Genomic DNA, 20,374 nt, shown 5'->3' on the forward strand with positions numbered 1-20,374 from the left:
GATTAAGGCTGAATTGTACATCATTGAGGTCGTTAATTAGGATCTCTTAATTTCACTTGCTTGTCAAAATGTATACTTTATGTGTGTTGAATGTCAATCAGGTTGTACATAGTCGGAGCATAAAATGGGCAAAAAGACAGAATTTGGAGAGAGTTGACTTTTCTGCACATGTGTTGACTTTGTCTACACATGCGTTGACTTTTTCTAGAAAAACGTGTCAGATGTTTTAAACCTGTTTAGAAAGACACCAGAGGTATAAATAGGCAAGAAAAAGGTTGGATTAGGATTCAGAAGTTGTTTTGTCAAGAAAGGGAGGCTAGGGTTTGTAAAGAAAAGGAACTTGAAGCTTCAAGCATGTTTCCCATGGTGGCTTCTTCTCCATCTACCTCCTTCCACTCCTCCATGAGTAGCTAGTATCATTTTCTAGGGTTTTGATGAAACCCTAGCCATGTAATTAATTTTTCTTTTTGATTTTTAATTATGTAAAGGTTTGAACAATTGTATGGTGTTTTAGAAGTTTTATATATACACTTTCCATTATTTTTTCAAGTATTCAGCTTTCTGTGATTATTGAATATTTTCCATACAAGAGTTTTCTATTATTTCACATTCAAGGTATGAGACGAATCATACTACGCAGGACGAGTCGTGTCACTACCCTAGTTTAGAGCGAACGATTCGCACTACTTGAGATGGTTCGTTCTCGTACATTGAACATGATGATTTTCTTGTTAAATGCTTTGAACTTGTAGTTGCGAAGCATTAATCCGTTCGAACCATAACATAATTGTTTTCAATTGGAAACCCTATTTACGTGACTAGTGGTGGACTCTTTGCCCTAGGTTTTTTTCCCAAATCAATAAATCCAATTTCATTTATTATTGATAATTTAATTACTTTGTTTAATTTATTTGTTATTAATTTAGGTTATGAACAATCAATCTTTTCATCAAAATTAATTTAGGAATTTAACAATTAAATTAGTTTAATTTCACAATTGTCCCTGTGGATCGATACCTGACTTACCATTATTCTAAAAGAATTTGGAGTAGTTTAGTATTTAATTTTGGTGTGTTCAACGACCCATCAAAGGGATTTGGGGGTGAATTGTGATGAGCATCGTGGTAGGCTACAAGACCTGTGCGTCTGGTTGCTTCTGTCTTTCTCACTGCTTCATAAACAATTTGCCCTCTTCTATCTTTTCAACTCCAATCCTCTTCACTTTTTTTTCTCCTAGTTTCTCTATCCATTATTTGAAAATGGGATCAAAATCATAGATTTTCCACTTCTGGGTCTTCGAAATTGAATTAATTTAAGCTTCCAAAGAGTTTATTTTTACCCGATTATGTGAAGTGGGTTTTCGAGATCAAACTTTAAAAATGGCACCATCGTTCGACTGGAGGTCGAAAGAGACCCACAAAGGTACACTAGTGGTAGTGAAGATGGATAATCCCAACAACTGGTCTATGGTCGAGCTCCAATCCCCCTTCGACAACGACAACGATGATTTCTTCCTCCATTTCGCCAACGCTACGGGCCGAGACAAAGCCCGCAACATAAATGCCAAACAAGGCTAAGATTGCTGCATATTTCAAGGGTTGGCATTTTGGTTCCCCAAATCTTCAATTTCAGTACTTGTATGTGTTAGCTAACCAATTAAACATTAAGGGTTTGTTTGATTTAGTGTATTCGAAATGGGTTTTGATTCAGGTTAAGTACCTAGCTCCATCTCTTCAGTTCCTTACCAGTATGTGTATGTAGGAATGACAACGGGATAGGGCGGGGCCGAGGATCACACTTCTCGTCCTCGATCCTCGATGGTAAAAATTTTTCTGTCCCCGACCTCGATCACCAACGGGGAACCTATCACCGTCCTTGTCCCTGCCCTGTAATAGGGATCAGATTCCCTTGACCAAAAAAAAAAAAAAAGCAAACAACAGCAGCAACAACAACGATTTAACAACATCCTCAACATCCTCAACAGCAACATCATCAACATCATCAAACAACATCAACAATAACATCATCAACATCATAAAGAGGGAGAGAGATCTGAGTAGAGAGAGAGAGATCGATTTGCTTAGATCTGCCGTGGCGGAGGGAACCGACGTCGGATTATGGAGGTTCGACGACTCTAGCATCGCGGCAGTAGCGGTGGCTCGGAGGAGGAGGAGACGGTGTTCTCTCTGATTCGGCGACGATGTTTGGTGCTCTCTCTCTTTCTCTTTGGTCAGAGGAGGAGAAGGTGGTGTTGATTCAGTGCTCTATCTCTTTCTCTCTGAGTAAGTGAGAGGGAGAGAGAGATGAGAGACGGGGCCTGAAATTGATCGAGGATTGATTTTTGAATACCATTCCGGTCTCGTTGGGGGTATTTTTTGGGAGAAAAAAAAAGTTCAAATTGGGGTTAGGGGATCAGGTCCCGGTCGGATCGATTTCGAATTGCCATCCGTATGTATATGTTGCTCTTCCTTATTCAGAGCTTGGACAGTTTAGTGCTCAATTTGAGTTGGTTGTGGATCCGATTAAAGAAGATTAAACTTGTTTCCAAAAGAGACCCACTGGATCTCGAGTATGGCAATGGGGGATTCTTACCCATGGTTCTTGTTTAGATCCCCATGTGCAATGAAAAAGAGGTAGATTTTTGTTTTGATCTTCATAATATATATATATATATATACACACACACGCATATATATAGAGAGAGTTCATAGAGAGAGAAGGAAAATGGAAACAAAATGGTATTCATAAGAAAATTGAAGAAAAAAATAAGGGTATTCTAGTATTTTCAGTAATTCCGTCACGTTCCGCCACTTTTACACTACAGTCAAAATCATAGGAGATTTATGAGGACATTTATCAACGTCAGAGAGGCAATATGAAAACGCATGAAACCGCAGGGGATAAAATGTAAGTATCCCTATTTATTTTGTGGTTAATTTATGTCTTTTTCTTTATGTCTTTTTTTGCAAATAATTTATTTGTAAAAGAAACATTTAAAAATTTTAATAAATACAAAAAAATTATAATTTTTTATATTTAGTAAAATTTTAAACAAATTTTACTCAAAATTTATATTTTAAATGTCTCTAAATTAAAAATTACAGAAAAAATAATTATAACATTAAAAAAATATGAAAAAATAAAAAAATTTAGTTATATATATATATATATATATTAATATTACCTATAATATTATTAATCTGGTAGCTTATAAATAAATATTTTTTATTCTATATTTCTAATTTAATACCATTGTACTAATAATTTCTTTTATTCAATTTTAACGTATTCTTATGAAAAAACGAATCCTAAACGCTTAACAAGTCATGGAGAATGGCATGCGATGAGTGGTCACAAGAGGTCTGAGTCTCCTCCTTCACCTTTCAACTTCAACGTGCAAAATGGCCAAACAGGGTTGGTTCAAACACACCTCTCTCTCTCTCTCTCTCTCTCTCTGTGTGAAGAGTGTCAAACACGTTCTCACTCCACCCATGCATGACATGTGCTCCAGCTGAAGTCAAGCTGGCTCTCTCCTCCATTCAATTAGAGAGAGAGAGAGAGAGAGACATCTATGGCTGCCTTGGGGTTGGGATGTCATTAATTATTTTTTTTATATGATTTTTTTTTATAATAATGTTACGAATATTAAATTTTTTACCAAATAAAAATATTAATCTCACATTTATATAAGATATTTAATTATTTATTTAGTAAAAAAATTGAGAACTATAATATTTTCTTTTTTGATATGAAAATGTCATTAATTATATGATAAGGACGGCGTCACATTGATGTGTTTTTGAGGCTTCTATAATCTATAATAAAATTTTTAAAAATATTTGAAATTTAAATAAAAAATTTATAATTTGACTCACAATAATTTGTTTATAGATGTCAGTATTTAATTTATTACACATTTAATAATAAAAATCCAATTCTTTTCCTATATCACTGTAGGTAGAATTGTAAGTCTAAAGAATATAAATCTCTAACATTTCTCTAAAATTTAAAATAAATAAATAAAAATCACACAAGTAATATGTATGTGAGAATATATAATATATTATGTTAGTATAATATTATGTATATTATTATGTTTAGCTTTAGCTTTAATAATTAGTGTAGCTTTAGCTTTCATAATTAGCTTGCTTTAGCTTTATGCTTTCGGTGGCTCTCTCTCCAATGTATCACAGGCTATAAGAAGAGAGTTAGGCTCCCTTTGTAAATCAATCCATGAAATACGCATTTCATTTATTCACTTGTTCTCTCTCTCTATCAATTTTATCTTTCATGGTATCAGAGCTAGGTTAAGAATCTAGTAATTTCGCTTCACCGGCGGGCGGCAACCTCGCCTTGGCCGCCCGCCGGACCTCAACCTATTCCGCTGATAAAATCAACAAAGATTTGTGCAACTGTAGTCATGTGTTTCACAAAGATTGATTGGATACATGGGGTGGCTTGGGTGGACTGTGTTTGTTGAAGATTTTCAAGAAGTAGACTGTGTTTGTTGATTCCCAGATCGACCCATAAACTGCAATTCCTTTTTGTCATAAATCTCCAAAGAAAAGTCCCTCAGCATCTGAGCTTTGTTGTTGCTCCCAGAGCTCACGCTCACCGGAGCCATACTCGACTTCTTCGTCCCAAACGTCGCTCCCGACACTGCCGGCGACAGGGCCCTAATTTCCACCCAACCACCCACCGGCTGCGGCGCCGACACAAACGACGAGATCGGCCTCGCTGACACATCAAAAACCGGCGTCACCGACAGCAAAATCGCCCATAACTGCGGCTGATTCGATCCTCACCACCACCATCATGGAAGCAGCAGCAGCTCATCTTCACTCATAGTCTCCGCTCCGCTGTACACGGCTGAAACTAACGCAGATCTACTCTCCCTCTCTCTAGGCTCTTTCACTCTGCAGCTTTGAGCTTTGAAATGTATCACACCCACGGGTAGCACCTTCACACCCAGCAGAGGCATACACAACACACACAAGAGACATACACACACAGACACCATTCACACAAGGCACACTCACACCACCCTTGATCTGAGCACACCACACAACTCACTCTCCTCTCATACACACACACGCCACCAACTTCGTCTTCTCACACACGGCAAACCCATACACACAGAGGACCAAACCCAGCTCTCTCTCTCTAACAGAGCTCTCTCACTCTCTCGGCACCTCTCTCTCGGACTTCCTCCTTTCTTTTATTTTTTATTCATCATCATATCCTCCACCACCTCCCTTTCTTTTTTGTTTAAACAATATTTTTGAACCAACAAACCATGTGCTGGTTTTACCCAAATCAATTGGCTACCCTACACCCAAATCAATGACTCTTTCCTATTTTATTAATCTCATGGTTGGCACCATGGGTTGGTTTGAACAAACCCGTGGGCCTCATTATCACTTTATTTTATTTTATTTTATCTTTTTTTTTTATTTAAAAAAAAAGAAAAAAAAAAAAACAGCATCTCTTTTCTCTCTCGCGATTTCCTTATTTTACCACTCCATTGGTGAGCTTTTCCAGATTCCTATTCCCACTACCTTCTTTTTATTTTATTTTATTTTTTCTATCTTTCTTTTTTCATCAATATTTCATTATTATACATCTCAGTTAGTGAGCATCATCCCTTTTTTCCATTATTTTCTTATTATTATTATTTTTCCACCACCAAAAAAAAAAAAAAACAAAAAACAAAAAAAAAAAGAGAAACATTTCCTTTGTTTCAACCTCCAATAGGTTTCTATCTTCAAACCTATTTGAGTTTGAGGGGGGTTATACATATATCATGGTCAGCATGGTTACACACCATGCGAACCATCCAAGCCACCCCATGGCGCACTCCCTAAGTCGCCCCCTTGGTGCACCACCACAATTTTTTACATCGGTCAGTTTTTACAACGGTCCGGCATGACCCCGTAAACTGTCCCGACATTGATTCCGGTCAGCTTCTACATCGGTCCGGCATGACCCCGTAAACTGTCCCGACATTGATTCTGGTCAGCTTCTACAACGGTCCGGCATGGCCCCGTAAACTGTCCCGACACTGATTCCGGTTAGCTTCTACATCGGTCCGGCATGACCTCGTAAACTGTCCTGCTACAACGGTCTGACATGACCATACAGTGTCTTCACCAACAATCCGACACGACCATACAGTGTCTACTATTCTCTTTTATTTTATGTATTAGTTTATCTTCATGTTTTGTTCCTTTCCAAACTCAAGTTGGTTTTACCTATCCTCCTTGAGTTTGAGGGGAGATGTTAGAATATATAATATATTATGTTAGTATAATATTATGTATATTATTATGTTTAGCTTTAGCTTTAATAATTAGTGTAGCTTTAGCTTTCATAATTAACTTGCTTTAGCTTTATGCTTTCGGTGGCTCTCTCTCCAATGTATCACAGGCTATAAGAAAAGAGTTAGGCTCCCTTTGTAAATCAATCCATGAAATACACATTTCATTTATTCACTTGTTCTCTCTCTCTATCAATTTTATCTTTCAATGTATATTTTTGCTCGTGACTTTGTCACATTTAAAATCTAATATATATATATATATATTAATCAATTTGATATGCTAATATAAATTTGAGAAATGCCAATATATAAATATAACATTAGACTGAAATGAAATTTTCCCTTCATTCTTATGACCACAGACTACTCCACTCTAAAATATAATATACAGCCCGCTGAATAAAATATAATTTCATGTGAGAAAAAAAATAATATAATTTCAGAAATTCGAGGTGGTGGGTTTCCAATTTCACGTGCAGTCCTGCAGAATTTCCTCTATTATTGTTTCCAATGCGTCTTCAATTCTTGGATTGGAGCGTATGCTTTTGGAGCTTATTGAGTCATCTTCATCTTCCCATAGAGCATTATGCACTATTTGTTTCCAGTTTTTTTAAAATATTTTTCAAAAAAAATTATTTTCTTTATTTTCATATTTTTTTTTTATTTTTACTGATTTTTTTAAATATTTTAAACATTTTTTTAATTTTCAGACACACCAAACATAAAATACACTTAAGAAGTATAATTTTTGTGAAAAAAATCTTCAAAAAATTCACTAAATACCAAACATATAAAAAAAAATGAAAATTCAGGTATATTTTTCATATTTTCATATTTTTGTATATTTATTAATTTTTAAAAATATTTTTTCACAAATATTTTATTTTTTAGATATATCGAAGTAAAGTGCATCTAAAAAAGTAAAAAATGTTTAACATTTTACAAATATTCACTAAAAACAAAAAAACAAGAAAAACAAAAATCTCAATTTTTAGAAAATTAAATTTAGAAAACTGAAACCAAATACACTTATTATTATTATTATTTGTATTATATTATATTCACGCAATGCTTTTCCAGCTTAAAGCAATGCCTGCCCACAAGTTCATGTCCTCTGTTTGTTTCCTCAGAAAACTAGGGAAAACACATTTTAGTTGGAATTTTCAACAATTGATGAAAAGATATTCCAAAATTTAACAAAAAATTGTACCAAATTTTTATTTTGTAAAAAAAAAAAATTCAATTACAAAATATCATGGCCCCATCTTATGTAGTGTAATTCCCCTAAATGGCAAATTTTCAGCCTAACATGTCTGACATTTTAAAAGTCAGATTTTATTTTTCGTCCTAATTTTCTAAAATTAGGTCCAATTCAACCCAATAGTTCATTGCACTTATTAGTCATTGCTTTATTTACGAAGTTAAATTATTTCATTAATTCGATCTAGTGCATATTTATTAAACCATACTTGCCCGTTACAATTTATTTAAAGTAGTTTTTAATAAAATTTACATTTTAAAGTCAAATTATTACAAAATAAAAACAATTTAAATACATACGTTAAAAGAATTGAGGTTAAAAATGTTGTGCTCTTCTAGCTCACAATTAGCTCACAATTGTTATAAAGTTAATAAAGACTAACACAACTAATATATCAAGTGCATGAATCCCAACAACCCAATACAGTAGGGAAAATTACTTAATAATTTCAAAGTATAACGTGGTCATATTCCATATCAATTACTAATTACCTAACCCTCATGTTATTTTTCATTCTCAATATAAATTGTGGACCCCTACTTATGACGTACCATATGTTCATATTCTGAGAATATTGAATAATCACCCATAAACTACTATCACAAAAGGTATTAAACTCTTCTCTATATAAAGCCTTGTTTGACATAATCTATTTTAGTCTATTTTTTTTTATCTTTTTTAGGTCATATCAATCAATATCTCCTCTCTACTTTTCTACACATCTTTTTATAAAAAGTCAAAAAATACACTTATTTAGAACATCTCAAACCACCCCTAAGTTTAACAGTAGAACTCACTCTACAAAAAGTATTACACACCTATTAATTCAAATGTCATGATTTAACGAAAAATTGTGCTCTATCTTGTGTTTAACTTGATTCATTCCCAATCAAACTTCTCAATTAGAGAAACCCAACAATTTTCAACCATGTATTGTCAATTTAAGAGGTACTTGAGGACCATCAGAATTAATGAATGCATCATATAAGAGCATCTCCAACGATTACTCAGATTTTTCACTAAATTTGAGTAAAAAATGACACATTTTACCAATTTGATACCACTCGCTCCAACGGTGCACTTTCATCAAATTTGTGCCAGGGTCAACCGGTTGGTTGACCGGTTAAGCGAAATTTTTTTTTTTTTTTTTGATTTTTTTTTTTTTGAACTTTTTCAACCTTTTAGTGGTCGACCGGCTGGTCGACCGGTTAGGCAAAAATTTTTTTTTTTTTTTTTTTTTTTTACTGTTTGAACCTTTTTCTTCGAACCGTTTGAACCTTTAGGCGGTCAACCGGTTGGTCAACCGGCCGGGTAACCGGCTGGTTGACCGGTTGGTCTCTCCCAACGGTTAGGAACAGTGATTTGGTAAAATGCTTCGCCTGTTCTCATTTTGGTACAAGATTTGCTGAATTCTGGATTTGATATCGATTTGGTGAAACCGTTGGAGCTCAAAAAAGTGACTTTTTCATCAAATTTTGAATTTGATATCAGGTTTGCTGAAGCGTTGGAGATTGTCTAAACGAATTAAGATAGATATTAAGAAATGAAAAATGGTTGAGACCATTAAAAGTGATGCTCTAGTAGCACCATTAATAATGTGACATGCCTTTTTTTTTTTTTTTTTTTCTGACATTCTCAATATATTAGTGCTATTAATAGTCTTTTTTTTTAATGGTATGAATCATTGTTATTAAATTTTTTTTTTCAAAAAGTAATATATTTTATATGAAAGGTTGTGTATTAAAAAAAAATCAACTTTTTTTAAACACGTTAAAAAGACTATAAGAAAATAATAACAATAATAACTAATTATACATCATATAGTGAGATTTATCATAAAAAAATATTTGGATTACTCACTTATGTTTTTATGTAATTAATTTTGTGGTCAATTTTGTGACTATAGACTTGTTCAAATAAAAAAATTAGGAAAATGACTAGTAGCTCGAAAAAAGTGGCCCGATTTTAGCTCGAATCGCAAAACGACGTCGTTTTGCGATTTTTTTTTTTTCGTCCTTTTCTTTCTCTTCCTTTTCTTTCTTTCTTTTCTTCTTCTTCTTCGTTGAACACAGGAGAAGAACAGAAGGGAAGAGGAGAAGAGAAGGAGAAAGAGAGAGGAGAGGAGAGAAGGGCCCCTCTTGTGCATCCGCTGCCGCTGATCATCGCAGTATCTCGGATCGTCGCAGTAGCTCTGATCGTCGCAGCCCCGCGCAGCCTCGCCTCCGGCCCCGCCTCCTCCAGCCCGATTTTGATGGCCCCCTCCCCTCCAGTTCTCCTCCTTCCTCCTCCTTCTTCTTCTTCTCCAAATTCGAGCCTTCAAATTCGAGTTACGAATCGGAGTCGAAAAAATTATTTTGAGCAAACCACAAAATTATTATAAAAAATAATTCACCATATATATCACATGATGAGACTCATTGTTGACTGTTTGATAATTGTGCTCGCTCAGTGACACCCACTCCAACCTTTATTAGCTATAGTCTCTTTAGCATTTTTAATTTTTTGTATGTAATTATACAAAAATTATAAAATTTATTATATTTTTTCCAAAATTTAAATCTTAAGAAAAATTAGTTCAATTTACCCAATTAATAAAGGGGTTTTTTTTTTAAGATCCCTGGTATTATGATTTTATAGCATAAAGGACACCAAATATTTTCATAATGTCTAAGGTCCCTCAACAATATTTTCATAATGTCTAAAGTCCCTCAACCTTGATCCAGAGAAATTTCAGTCCAGAGAAATTTCAGTCCAGAGAAAATTGGTCCAGAGAAATTCTGGCCCAAATTTCTCTGGACCAAATTTCTCTAGAAAGTCTACAGCAATTCTGAATTTCTCATAATTTCTCTGGCTCAATTCTTCCTAAAATTTCTCAGTATTTCTCTTATGCATTAGTTGAGTCCAGAGAAATTTTGAATTTCTCTGGTCCAATTCTCTTTAAATTTCTCTGATTTGCAAATTTCTTTAGTTTTCTCCCAGAGAAATTTCTAGAATTTCTCTGGACTCCAAACCAGAGAAAAACAATGCACACACAAAACACATTAAATAGAGAAAGAGAGAGAGGGGTTAAACAAATGTTGATACCTAGAAAAATGCAATGAAGCCTATTACAGATTCAAAAACTCTAATTTGATCATAGAAATACTCTTGTAGGCTAACAAGTGTAAACCCATCTTCAATCCCAAGAATGATGAACTGAGGAGCTAACCAAAACACACTCATAGACAGATAACCAGAGAAATTTTCCAACCCAGAGAAATTCCCAGACAAATCTTTCTACAGTAATTCTCTCAACCCAGAGAAATTCTGGACTCCACAACCCAGAGAAATTCCCAAAAAATACAGAAAAGACACAGAGAAAATCTCATCACCAGAGAATTTCTCTGGATTCAATCATAGCAATTTTTGCTTTCAGAATAAGAGAATCAATCATAAATTGCACTTGATCCAGGCCTAAAAGTTGAAATTCCAAGGTTTTACTTTACCCTGTCTCGTCAAACTAAACTAAACTAAAACCTATACAGTTCAGCATGGCATATTCTCAGCACCTAAACGGTACATTTTTAGGACTTTTCAACAGAAAAGGCAAAACTACTAGATTAGATCCAACTCAACAACCAAAAAATATCAGAACTTTGCTCAACAATTTCGAAACAACTAAAATTAATAAAAAAAAATCTAACAATTAAACACAAGACTCAGACCAATTTTGCCCAAAAAAATTCCATAGAACAAGCTCAGTGAAGATTCACAGATTTTGAGAGAGAGAGAGAGACCTCAGCAGCGAGGTACTCGAGCACGGCGGCGAGGTAGACCGGAGCGCCAGTTCCGACGTGCTGAGAGTAGCGGCCTTTCTTCAAGTATCGGCCGATCCGGCCGACCGGGAACTAGAGGCCGGCTTTGACGGACTGGGAAACGGGTTTCTTCTTCGGACCGCCGACCTTTCTTCCACCTGCACCTTTCTTGACCTTCTCCATTTTCTCAGGATTTCCAATCAGGAAACTAGTTTCCTGAGAAACAAACAGCCGAGAAAGTAGAGATTGGTGAGGTGAGGCTACTTTTTTGTCTGGGCTACAATGTAGGGATTGGGGTGTTGTTGTCTCCAATGGAATCACTTCTACGGCGACGAGCATGAAGTAAGGGAAAGAGGAGCTGCCGATGAGGAGTGTTTCGTCGAGGTCGGCGGTCATCGACATGGCTCTCTCTCTCTGTGCGTGTTTGATCGTGGTGACGAGTGAGAGTAGACAAAAGGAAGGGGGCTGAATTTCTCTGTGATAGATGGGAGGACCTTAGACATCAAAAAATAATTTTGTGGATCTCTTCCCTTACAAAAAGTGGGGGAGGGACCCTAGACCAATTTTCCCAATAAATGCATAAATAAACAAAATAAAAAACTCCACGTTGAATTTTGAAAAGAAAAAAGAAAAAAGAAACTTCAGGCCTCGCAAGTAAACCGGGACACGACCAAGTCCTCCACCGTTTGTCTTTCAATTCACTCTCCTCCGACACCTCTCCGATCTTCCTCTCTATATATACCGCCACACATTCACTCCCATTTCTCTACCAAACTTCTCTCTCTCTCTCTCTCTCTCTCTCTCTCTCTACAATGGCCACTCCAACGTTTCTCCTCAAGGACGAGCTCGACATCGTCATACCCACGATTCGAAACCTCGATTTCCTCGAGATGTGGAGGCCTTACTTTCAGCCCTACCATCTAATCATTGTCCAGGACGGTGACCCTTCGAAGACCATCAAGGTCCCTGATGGGTTCGATTACGAGCTCTATAATCGTAACGATATTAACAGGATTTTGGGTCCTAAGGCATCTTGCATTTCCTTCAAGGACTCTGCTTGTCGCTGCTTTGGGTATATGGTTTCTAAGAAGAAGTATATCTTCACCATTGACGATGATTGCTTTGTGAGTCTTCCTTCTATTTGGGTTTTTGTTTTTTAATCTGGGTTTTGGTTTTTTAATGATAAAGTTTAGATCTTGATGCAGCTATGTGTTTTGGGTGTCAATTTGGTAGATCTGTTTGATAATGGCTTGTTATGATCTGGGTTTTTGAGAAAAATTGACTGTTTGATTGTTGGGTTGTTCTTTGGTGTCACACTGTTGGTTTCTTCTAGCCATATAGCTTGTTTTGCTTTGTATTTTTATTATTTTTGTTATCAGTTTTTCTTTTTGGCAGAGAGTACTTGATGGGGTTTAGTAACTTTTTTAATAACTAGCTTGTCGGTGCAAATGTGATGCATTTGTAATTTAACATAAATTATATCTAATTTTACATCTCAATTTTTTGTGTGATTTGTTAATTGAAGAAATTGGATTGAAATTGATAACTGTTTAACAATATGTGTGTATTTTTGGAAGAATAAGTGCAAATGTGATGTGTTTGCAATTTTACGTATACATTTTTTGGTGATTTGTTAAATGAAGAAAATGGATTGAAATTGATAACTGTTTAACAATATGTGTACTTTTGGAAGAAAAAAGAATAGCTTAACAAACCTTCAAAATCTTATGAGTTGTGTGCTTTATATAATACTGTAGATAGTCTAGATTCACTTGGTCAACTTCAAACAACTTGATTAGGTCTCTATGACTGCTTGGTTTTGTTAACGAGTGATTTTGCTGATATAGAGTTAATCTTTTGAATCACAATAATTATCTGTAATGCCAAACGTTGGGATGGGATTGGTTGCTTTGTTATTTTAATATCCAGATTGAAGTTTGTGGTTGTTTGCTTTGAATCTTATAAACTAGAGTTTATTGATGTAATTTGAATAATGCTAAATTGCTAATAGTGAGATCTTACGGTTTGATTGTTATTTTAACAACTTCCTTCGCTGTACTTTATTTTATTGTACCATCAATTTTGCATGTTACATTCAAATAATTCCCTTTGAAAGACACTTTATAAATACTTTCTAGGTAACATATCTGGGGAATCAGGCTTTTGTAGTTCATGATTAACTGGTTACAACGTGATCTACAACTGTAGAATGGTTAAAGATTTTACATCTTTTTGAATCATTGTATATTAGTAACAAGGTCTTCACTTTTTCTCTTTTTTAATCTTTGTTGGTGGGTCCAGATTGTTAAAGTAACCATAATCCTGACTTTAGACAGCAATAAAATACTTTAGTTAATGGCCAATTCTCTCGATAGAGACCTCTAATATCAAAAAGGTATAAATTGGATTCTTGCTCTTGCGTATGAACTGTCAAAAAAGATTAAAGTAACAACCATTTCTCCAGTTGGAAAATCACTACTAGATCCTACATCACAAGTATAATTAATCCGCTGTTTATTATTATTGCCAGAAAACAAAAAATTTGAATTATGAATTTGTGGGTTGTGTATTCATCTTGGCGCATGACTGACATGATTGTTCTTAAACTGCTTACCTAGTACCTCTCTCAGTCTCTGTTTACAACCTTTTTATGGTTGGGACATGCATGTTATGCCCAATTGCTTTGTTTATTTTAGTTACTAATTCACCGACATTTTTCTTTTGGTAGTTAAATAATTATCTAGTTTTTAACTCTGGGTATTTTTACTTAGCTTAATGATGTGAAACCCATATTGATGCTTAGTTTTTTTCTTTGGGTGAATAATATTGATGCTTAGGTTGCTAAAGACCCATCTGGCAAAGAGATCAATGCCCTTGAACAGCACATAAAGAATCTTCTCTGCCCATCAACTCCCAATTTCTTCAACACCTTGTATGATCCTTTCCGAGATGGTGCAGATTTCGTCCGTGGATACCCTTTTAGCCTTCGCGAGGGTGTTCCAACTGCTGTTTCTCACGGCCTCTGGCTTAACATCCCAGATTATGATGCCCCCACACAGCTCGTGAAGCCTCTTGAGAGAAACACTAGGTTTTTTTTTTTTTTTGCCTTACCAAACCAATTGACTTGAAAATTATGAATCCTTGATTACATGTGTTTATCTTGTAGGTTTGTGGATGCGGTTATGACAATACCAAAGGGCACCCTGTTCCCCATGTGTGGCATGAATCTGGGATTTGACCGTGATCTTATTGGCCCTGCTATGTACTTTGGACTCATGGGTGATGGTCAGCCAATTGGACGCTACGATGATATGTGGGCTGGCTGGTGTGTCAAGGTACCTTTTGATTTGTGAAACATAATTGAGTTTTTCAGAAATCTTTTAAGAGCCGATTTTACTTTTAACAAAGAAGAATTATTCACTAATATCAGAATGTTGTTGGTTGTTTAGGTGATATGTGACCATTTAGGATTGGGAGTGAAGACAGGGTTACCCTACATTTGGCACAGCAAAGCAAGCAACCCGTTCGTGAACCTTAAGAAAGAGTATAAAGGCATCTTCTGGCAAGAAGATATCATCCCATTCTTCCAAGCGATCACTCTTCCCAAGGACTGCACCACTGTGCAACAGTGCTACATTGAACTGTCGAAACACGTCAAAGAAAAGCTCGGGAAGATCGATGAATACTTCGTCAAGCTAGCCGATGCCATGGTGACATGGATTGAAGCTTGGGATGAGCTCAACCCGGGCAAGGGTTCTGCTAAATGAAAAGCTTTGACTGGGAATGGCAATAGTTCATCTATGATATGATGATTAATTAGTGTTCTTAAACATTGTAATCTTTATTTTCTTTGTATTTTCTCGAGATTTGTCTCATCGATGATTGGGTCTAGAGATTGGTTGATGTAATGCTTTAATACTCTTGAAATTTTGATGTGCTTTAGAATAATAAATGAGATATATACTTCATTCAGTTTTGAATTTACACCCAGAAATGCTTGTATGTTTATTTGTGATGATTATTACTTGAAATTTTGATGAGTTTAGAACAACAAATGGTAATATACTTCATTTATTTTTGAATTACAACCATATTTGAATGATTGAAGATGATAGTGGTGGGCCTATGATATGCAAATATGCGCAGGGTAGGTTTGTTTGGTTTTTTTTTTTTGGTAGTCATTCAATGATCAATTGATTTTTTTTTCCAGTTTGTGGAACGGTTAGTTTCAAATTTGGGTAAATTACAAACACACTTTTATTAGAATTTTTTATTTAACAGAATTAATTAAAAAAATAAAATTCATAATTGTTCTCTTATACAATAATAAAATTACTTAAATTATTAATTGAAATATACTTTAACATTATTAAAAACTGTTAATTGACTTGATGATTTATTAATAAAATAGGCATTTTGTTATGAAATTATAAATCTCAAGAGATGAAATGTAATTTTTAAAATTATAGAAGGCGATTCATATTTTAATTAAATTTCAGGAATGTAAAAAAAAAAAAAAAAATTATGAGATAAAAGTGAAAACATAAACTAAAAAGGGCAAATTACATATACACCCCTCGAGGTTTGGTTAAATTACAGATACCCCCTGAGGTTTCGGAAATTACATCCCGCCCCCTGAGGTTTGTATTTTCATAACAATTTACCCCCTGAGGTTTATATTTCATAACAAATTACCCCCTAATTTCTTATGCAAATATAGCATTCAGGGGGGAATTCGTAATTTCTCAAACCTCAGGGGGGTATTTGTAATTTAGCCAAACCTCGAGGGGTGTATATGTAATTTGCCCAAATAAAAAAGCAAACTAAAACGCTGTTGCCGCGAATCGAACAGGGGTCACCTGCGTCACAGGCAGGTACACTCACCACTATACTGTGACTTTTTGTTGTTGCTGTTTCGGAATTTTCTTTATATATACAAATATCATAAATGCCTTCTCGACACACCAGTTAAATGTATATTGGAGCTGTTTATTGTAACTTAAAAAAAACACTATAACTTATCTTAATTTTGAAATCTGTGCCAAATTATTTATTATATCTTTTAAGTTAAAAAGAAATTAATTATTCAAAAACTAGGAGAAGGGTACTTTTTTTTATTTTTTATTATTATTAATTTTTACTTTACAATAAGTTGCACCAGCTTAGATTACAAATTGGAATCGAAACTATAATTCATGTCAAAGCACCAACTTGAATTATTTTTTATTTTCAAATTCTTCTCTCTATATTCTAAAACATTAATAATCATTAAATTAGTTTTTTAGAATTTTTATGTAATTTAATATTTAAAATAAAAGATAAAAAAACAAAATAAGAAAAGGGGAGAATTTCTAGGGCCAGCTTCCCACAGCCACCAACAGCAAATTAAGCCACTTTTTAGCTGATATATTCAACTAAAAAACTAATAATGCAAACAACAAAAGAGATTTAGCTAATTAAGTTCTAAAAAAAGAGAGTTCGTTTTCAACTAAGAAAAACTTATAATGGAAAGGAAAAAAATAAGGCCTCACTTAATTTTACTACTAACAAAAAGATGAAAAAGACAAAGAAAAAAAAAGAAAATGGCTCTTTCTCTCTCTAAAGTTCTACTCTCTGAGGGTAACAACGATAACCTTGAAGGTAAATCCTCTGAGGAAGAGGACTACCTGAATCGCAATACCAAGAAGATCAAAGAGTCTACTGCCGGCAATGATGATACCATGTTAGATAACCCCACTCCTGTAGTTCAAGCAGAGCCTCTAGATGGAGAGTTAGTTTCAGAAGTCAACAAATCAATATAGCCCCCCATCAGATCTTTCAAGGATGCTCTAGTTGATCGACGACTCAATGAGAGACCGTTTGATCGGATGATGAATTTGAAAGTGAGGGACATGAGATCGAGGGGGAAGATGCTGACCATGAGGTTGAATCCTTTGGTATTCCACGCATGTCACTACCTAAGAAGCTTTTGGCAAAAATCAGGAGGCCATGAAAGAACTGCCTTATAATTAAACCGATGGACAAGAAGGTTGGGTATAGATTGCTACTGTGTGAGTCAATTTTTTACCAGACTGTCAAACAGGTACTCAGCTGGAGAGCTCCGACAGAATAGATTAAGCCTGAACAACCTGTCACAGAAAGATAAGATTCCGGCGGTGGTTCGTCCACCCGGGGGCACTCCAACGATCAAGTCAGTTATCTCTCAAAGATAGCAGAAGTGCTTAACTCATAATTCAAAATACAAAAAGCGTACCTTACCCATGAGGGTGCCTCTTTTTTTATAGCCAACACTGATATAATCCCAATAGAAGTCTAGTTTCAATGGACTTTGGCTCAATGCCTATCCAGGACCCTCAAATAGATAAAGATAAACTTCCTAAGAGTTTTATCCTTATTCAGGCTGAAGTCCTCCCTCATTCTACGACTCTTGTAACTTATCCGCTAATTTCGGATTCCGGTATCTCCGCAGATAACCTCGGCCTAGCCGAGATTACCTCGGCCTCAAGTCAAAGACACGTGGCACCTCAGCTAGCACTTCGGTGCCGCCTTGGCCACGTGTTGCTATCCAAAAAATATGTCCCCACAATTGCCCCCTAGGTTCTATTACCTCGGCATCCTGAGGTGATGGAATCTATATTATTCGAACGTGTAGCACGTCGGCTAAACTTGCTCTTTCACACATCGGCCTCCATACAATAAAGCACCTCTGTGTGTTCACATCAATGCTTTAGAACCAATAATTAAGTTTGCTCAAGTTATTTAGCCGAGATCATCCGCCAAGCCGAAGTCATTGCTTCATTAAATCAAAAATTCCAAAAGTTTCAACATGCGTATGAGCTGTCACGCATGGTATTTCAATCGTTTTTGTCACACTTCTCTTCCCCATCAAACCGTACTTGACATGCGCCATCAAGTCGCGTCACTTTTGCATGCGTCGTCTGACAAGCACGTCATCCAAGGCACATTCAATACCATTTTGCCGCATTCTCCATGTTTTGACAAAAATCCTTTCCTTCTTTCTGTGTTTTCACTTCACATCTTTGATTTTGCACAAATTTTCTCTCTCTAAGCCTCTTTCTCCCAAACTACCATTATCGTCTTCTCAAAGCTCTCTACAACTACTCCATTAGTCTCCTCCGGCGAAACATTCACCGTCTTGCTACTCGTACCACCTGCGTTTAACTCCGGCGTATTTCACATTGGCTCTATTTTCTTCTTGGTAAGTTATTATTTTCTCTCTCTTAGTTGTTCATACTCTGTTGCCTCTGTTTTCTTGCCATGATGAACACATTCATGTTCTTTAGTCTCCATCTGTGATTTAAACTTCATCATTTGCATATTTGAGTATGTTCTGACTTTGCAATTTTGTGTTTATCCAATTAGTTCTTGATTCTTGGCCTTTATATACAAATTGCACACACACTCGCTCTACTCTGCCACTGTTCTTGGCCTTGCACACCTGCACAAATTTATTCAGTGTTCTTTGATTTCTCGCCCGTCTTCTTGAGTCTGAATCACGTCTTTGTTTCTGTTTTCCTGCTATTTTTTTGCCAGATTCTTATCTTTAATCCTCCTGTTTTAGTAACTCTAGGATTGGGATTTGCTTTAGATCTCCAAACTCTAGGAAAAATTGAAACAAATTCCATTTAGATCCTTAGAAACCCTTGCCCCAGCATACATTTTAGTTTTGCCAAGGTCCTTTAAACCTTAGACAAAAAGCACTTCCTTCTAAAATCCGACACTTCGTCCCTCTAGTCGATGTCATGGGTATGTTCAGGTGGAGGGTAAACACCCTAACTAAATTAGAATACTTTAGGCAAGAGTTTGCTATTCCTGCCGACGTTCATTTTAGGTTGGCTGGGGAGGAGGACTCTATCATGCCCACAAACGACTCCATGCTTTTTCCAGTGGTAGCCTTCCTTGAGTGTGGACTTAGGCTCCCTCTTGATACCCTTTTTCGAGAAGTCCTACACTACTACAAATTGAACCCAATGCAGCTTGCCATTAACTCCTACCGAGTTATTAATGGTATAATTGCCTTAGCCAAAAGAGAGAATGCTAGGGTTACCCTCGTCGACATCCAGTACTGCTACACCAGGTGTGGCCTTAAGTCAGAAAAAGGTTACATCTACTACCTTAAGCCGAGGTCAACGGAATATAAACTCGTTGTCGACCTCCCAGACTCAAACAAAGGTGCTGGAGACGATTACTTCATCGTCTCAGGCAACTGGGAGTTTCAACTAGATGATGACCTTCACTTTTATCCCCTAAGCCGAACAGTTTTCAAAGAGGGAGATGGTAAGAGCCAAGAGTCACCTTTTCTTGCTTTCAAGTCTTTCTTTCTTTGATATTTTTGCATGTGCTAACGTTCTTTCGTTTTGTCTTTGCAGCTCTTCCTCAACCCCCAAAGGACTTTCGAAAAAACTTCTATCCCAGTAAAGATTTCAAGAGGCTGCTGGACTTGCCTGTTAATCAATGTAAGGCTCCTCTGCTTCTAAACTTCATCCCAACATACATATCGACTTTGTCTGACGTCCCCAAAAAGAGCAAGTCCCCTCCTTTTGCTACAACTTCTGCTACGACTTCTTCATCTCGCCCAGATCAAGAATCAACCTTGACTCCAATAGACCAGCCATCTACTTCAGCTCCTCAATTGATTCCACCATCTCAGCGCAAAGGCTGATGTTAAGCGCCACTTTTTGCACCAGTAGGTAGGACCCGTAGCCGAAGACGCCAAAGCGCCGAGGCGTTCTCTTACGATCCAGCCAACCCACTAATAGTTTTACCAGCAATCTGCCTTGGCACTAGAGTTACTGTTGCCATCTCCTCTGATGAAATGGGTCGCAAGAAGGCAGTCGCTGATGATCTTCTGGCCGACATCCCGAACGTCACTACCGTCCAATCTCCATCTTCGCAATCTCAGTCGAAACCAAAGCCAAAAAGGCTGAAGAAATCCCAAGCTAAGGCAACGGTAACTCAGATTGACACTGAGGATACTTT

At 36.1% G+C, this 20,374-nt stretch overlaps 1 protein-coding gene across 1 annotated transcript; it reads left to right on the top strand.

Moving 5' to 3' along the window:
* The first annotated feature begins 11,978 nt into the window (after window positions 1–11,978).
* On the top strand, window positions 11,979–15,358 carry LOC114256382 (putative UDP-arabinopyranose mutase 2). Its single transcript, XM_028196013.2, has 4 exons — window positions 11,979–12,498; window positions 14,212–14,462; window positions 14,541–14,709; window positions 14,824–15,358. The coding sequence occupies exons 1-4, from the start codon at window positions 12,187–12,189 to the stop codon at window positions 15,139–15,141; spliced, it is 1,050 nt and encodes a 349-aa protein (XP_028051814.2). The 5' UTR covers window positions 11,979–12,186; the 3' UTR covers window positions 15,142–15,358.
* The last annotated feature ends 5,016 nt before the right edge of the window (window positions 15,359–20,374 follow it).

The sequence above is a fragment of the Camellia sinensis genome, chromosome 4 (assembly GCF_055761805.1).
Source record: "Camellia sinensis isolate YWXY chromosome 4, ASM5576180v1, whole genome shotgun sequence".
NCBI lineage: Eukaryota > Viridiplantae > Streptophyta > Magnoliopsida > Ericales > Theaceae > Camellia > Camellia sinensis.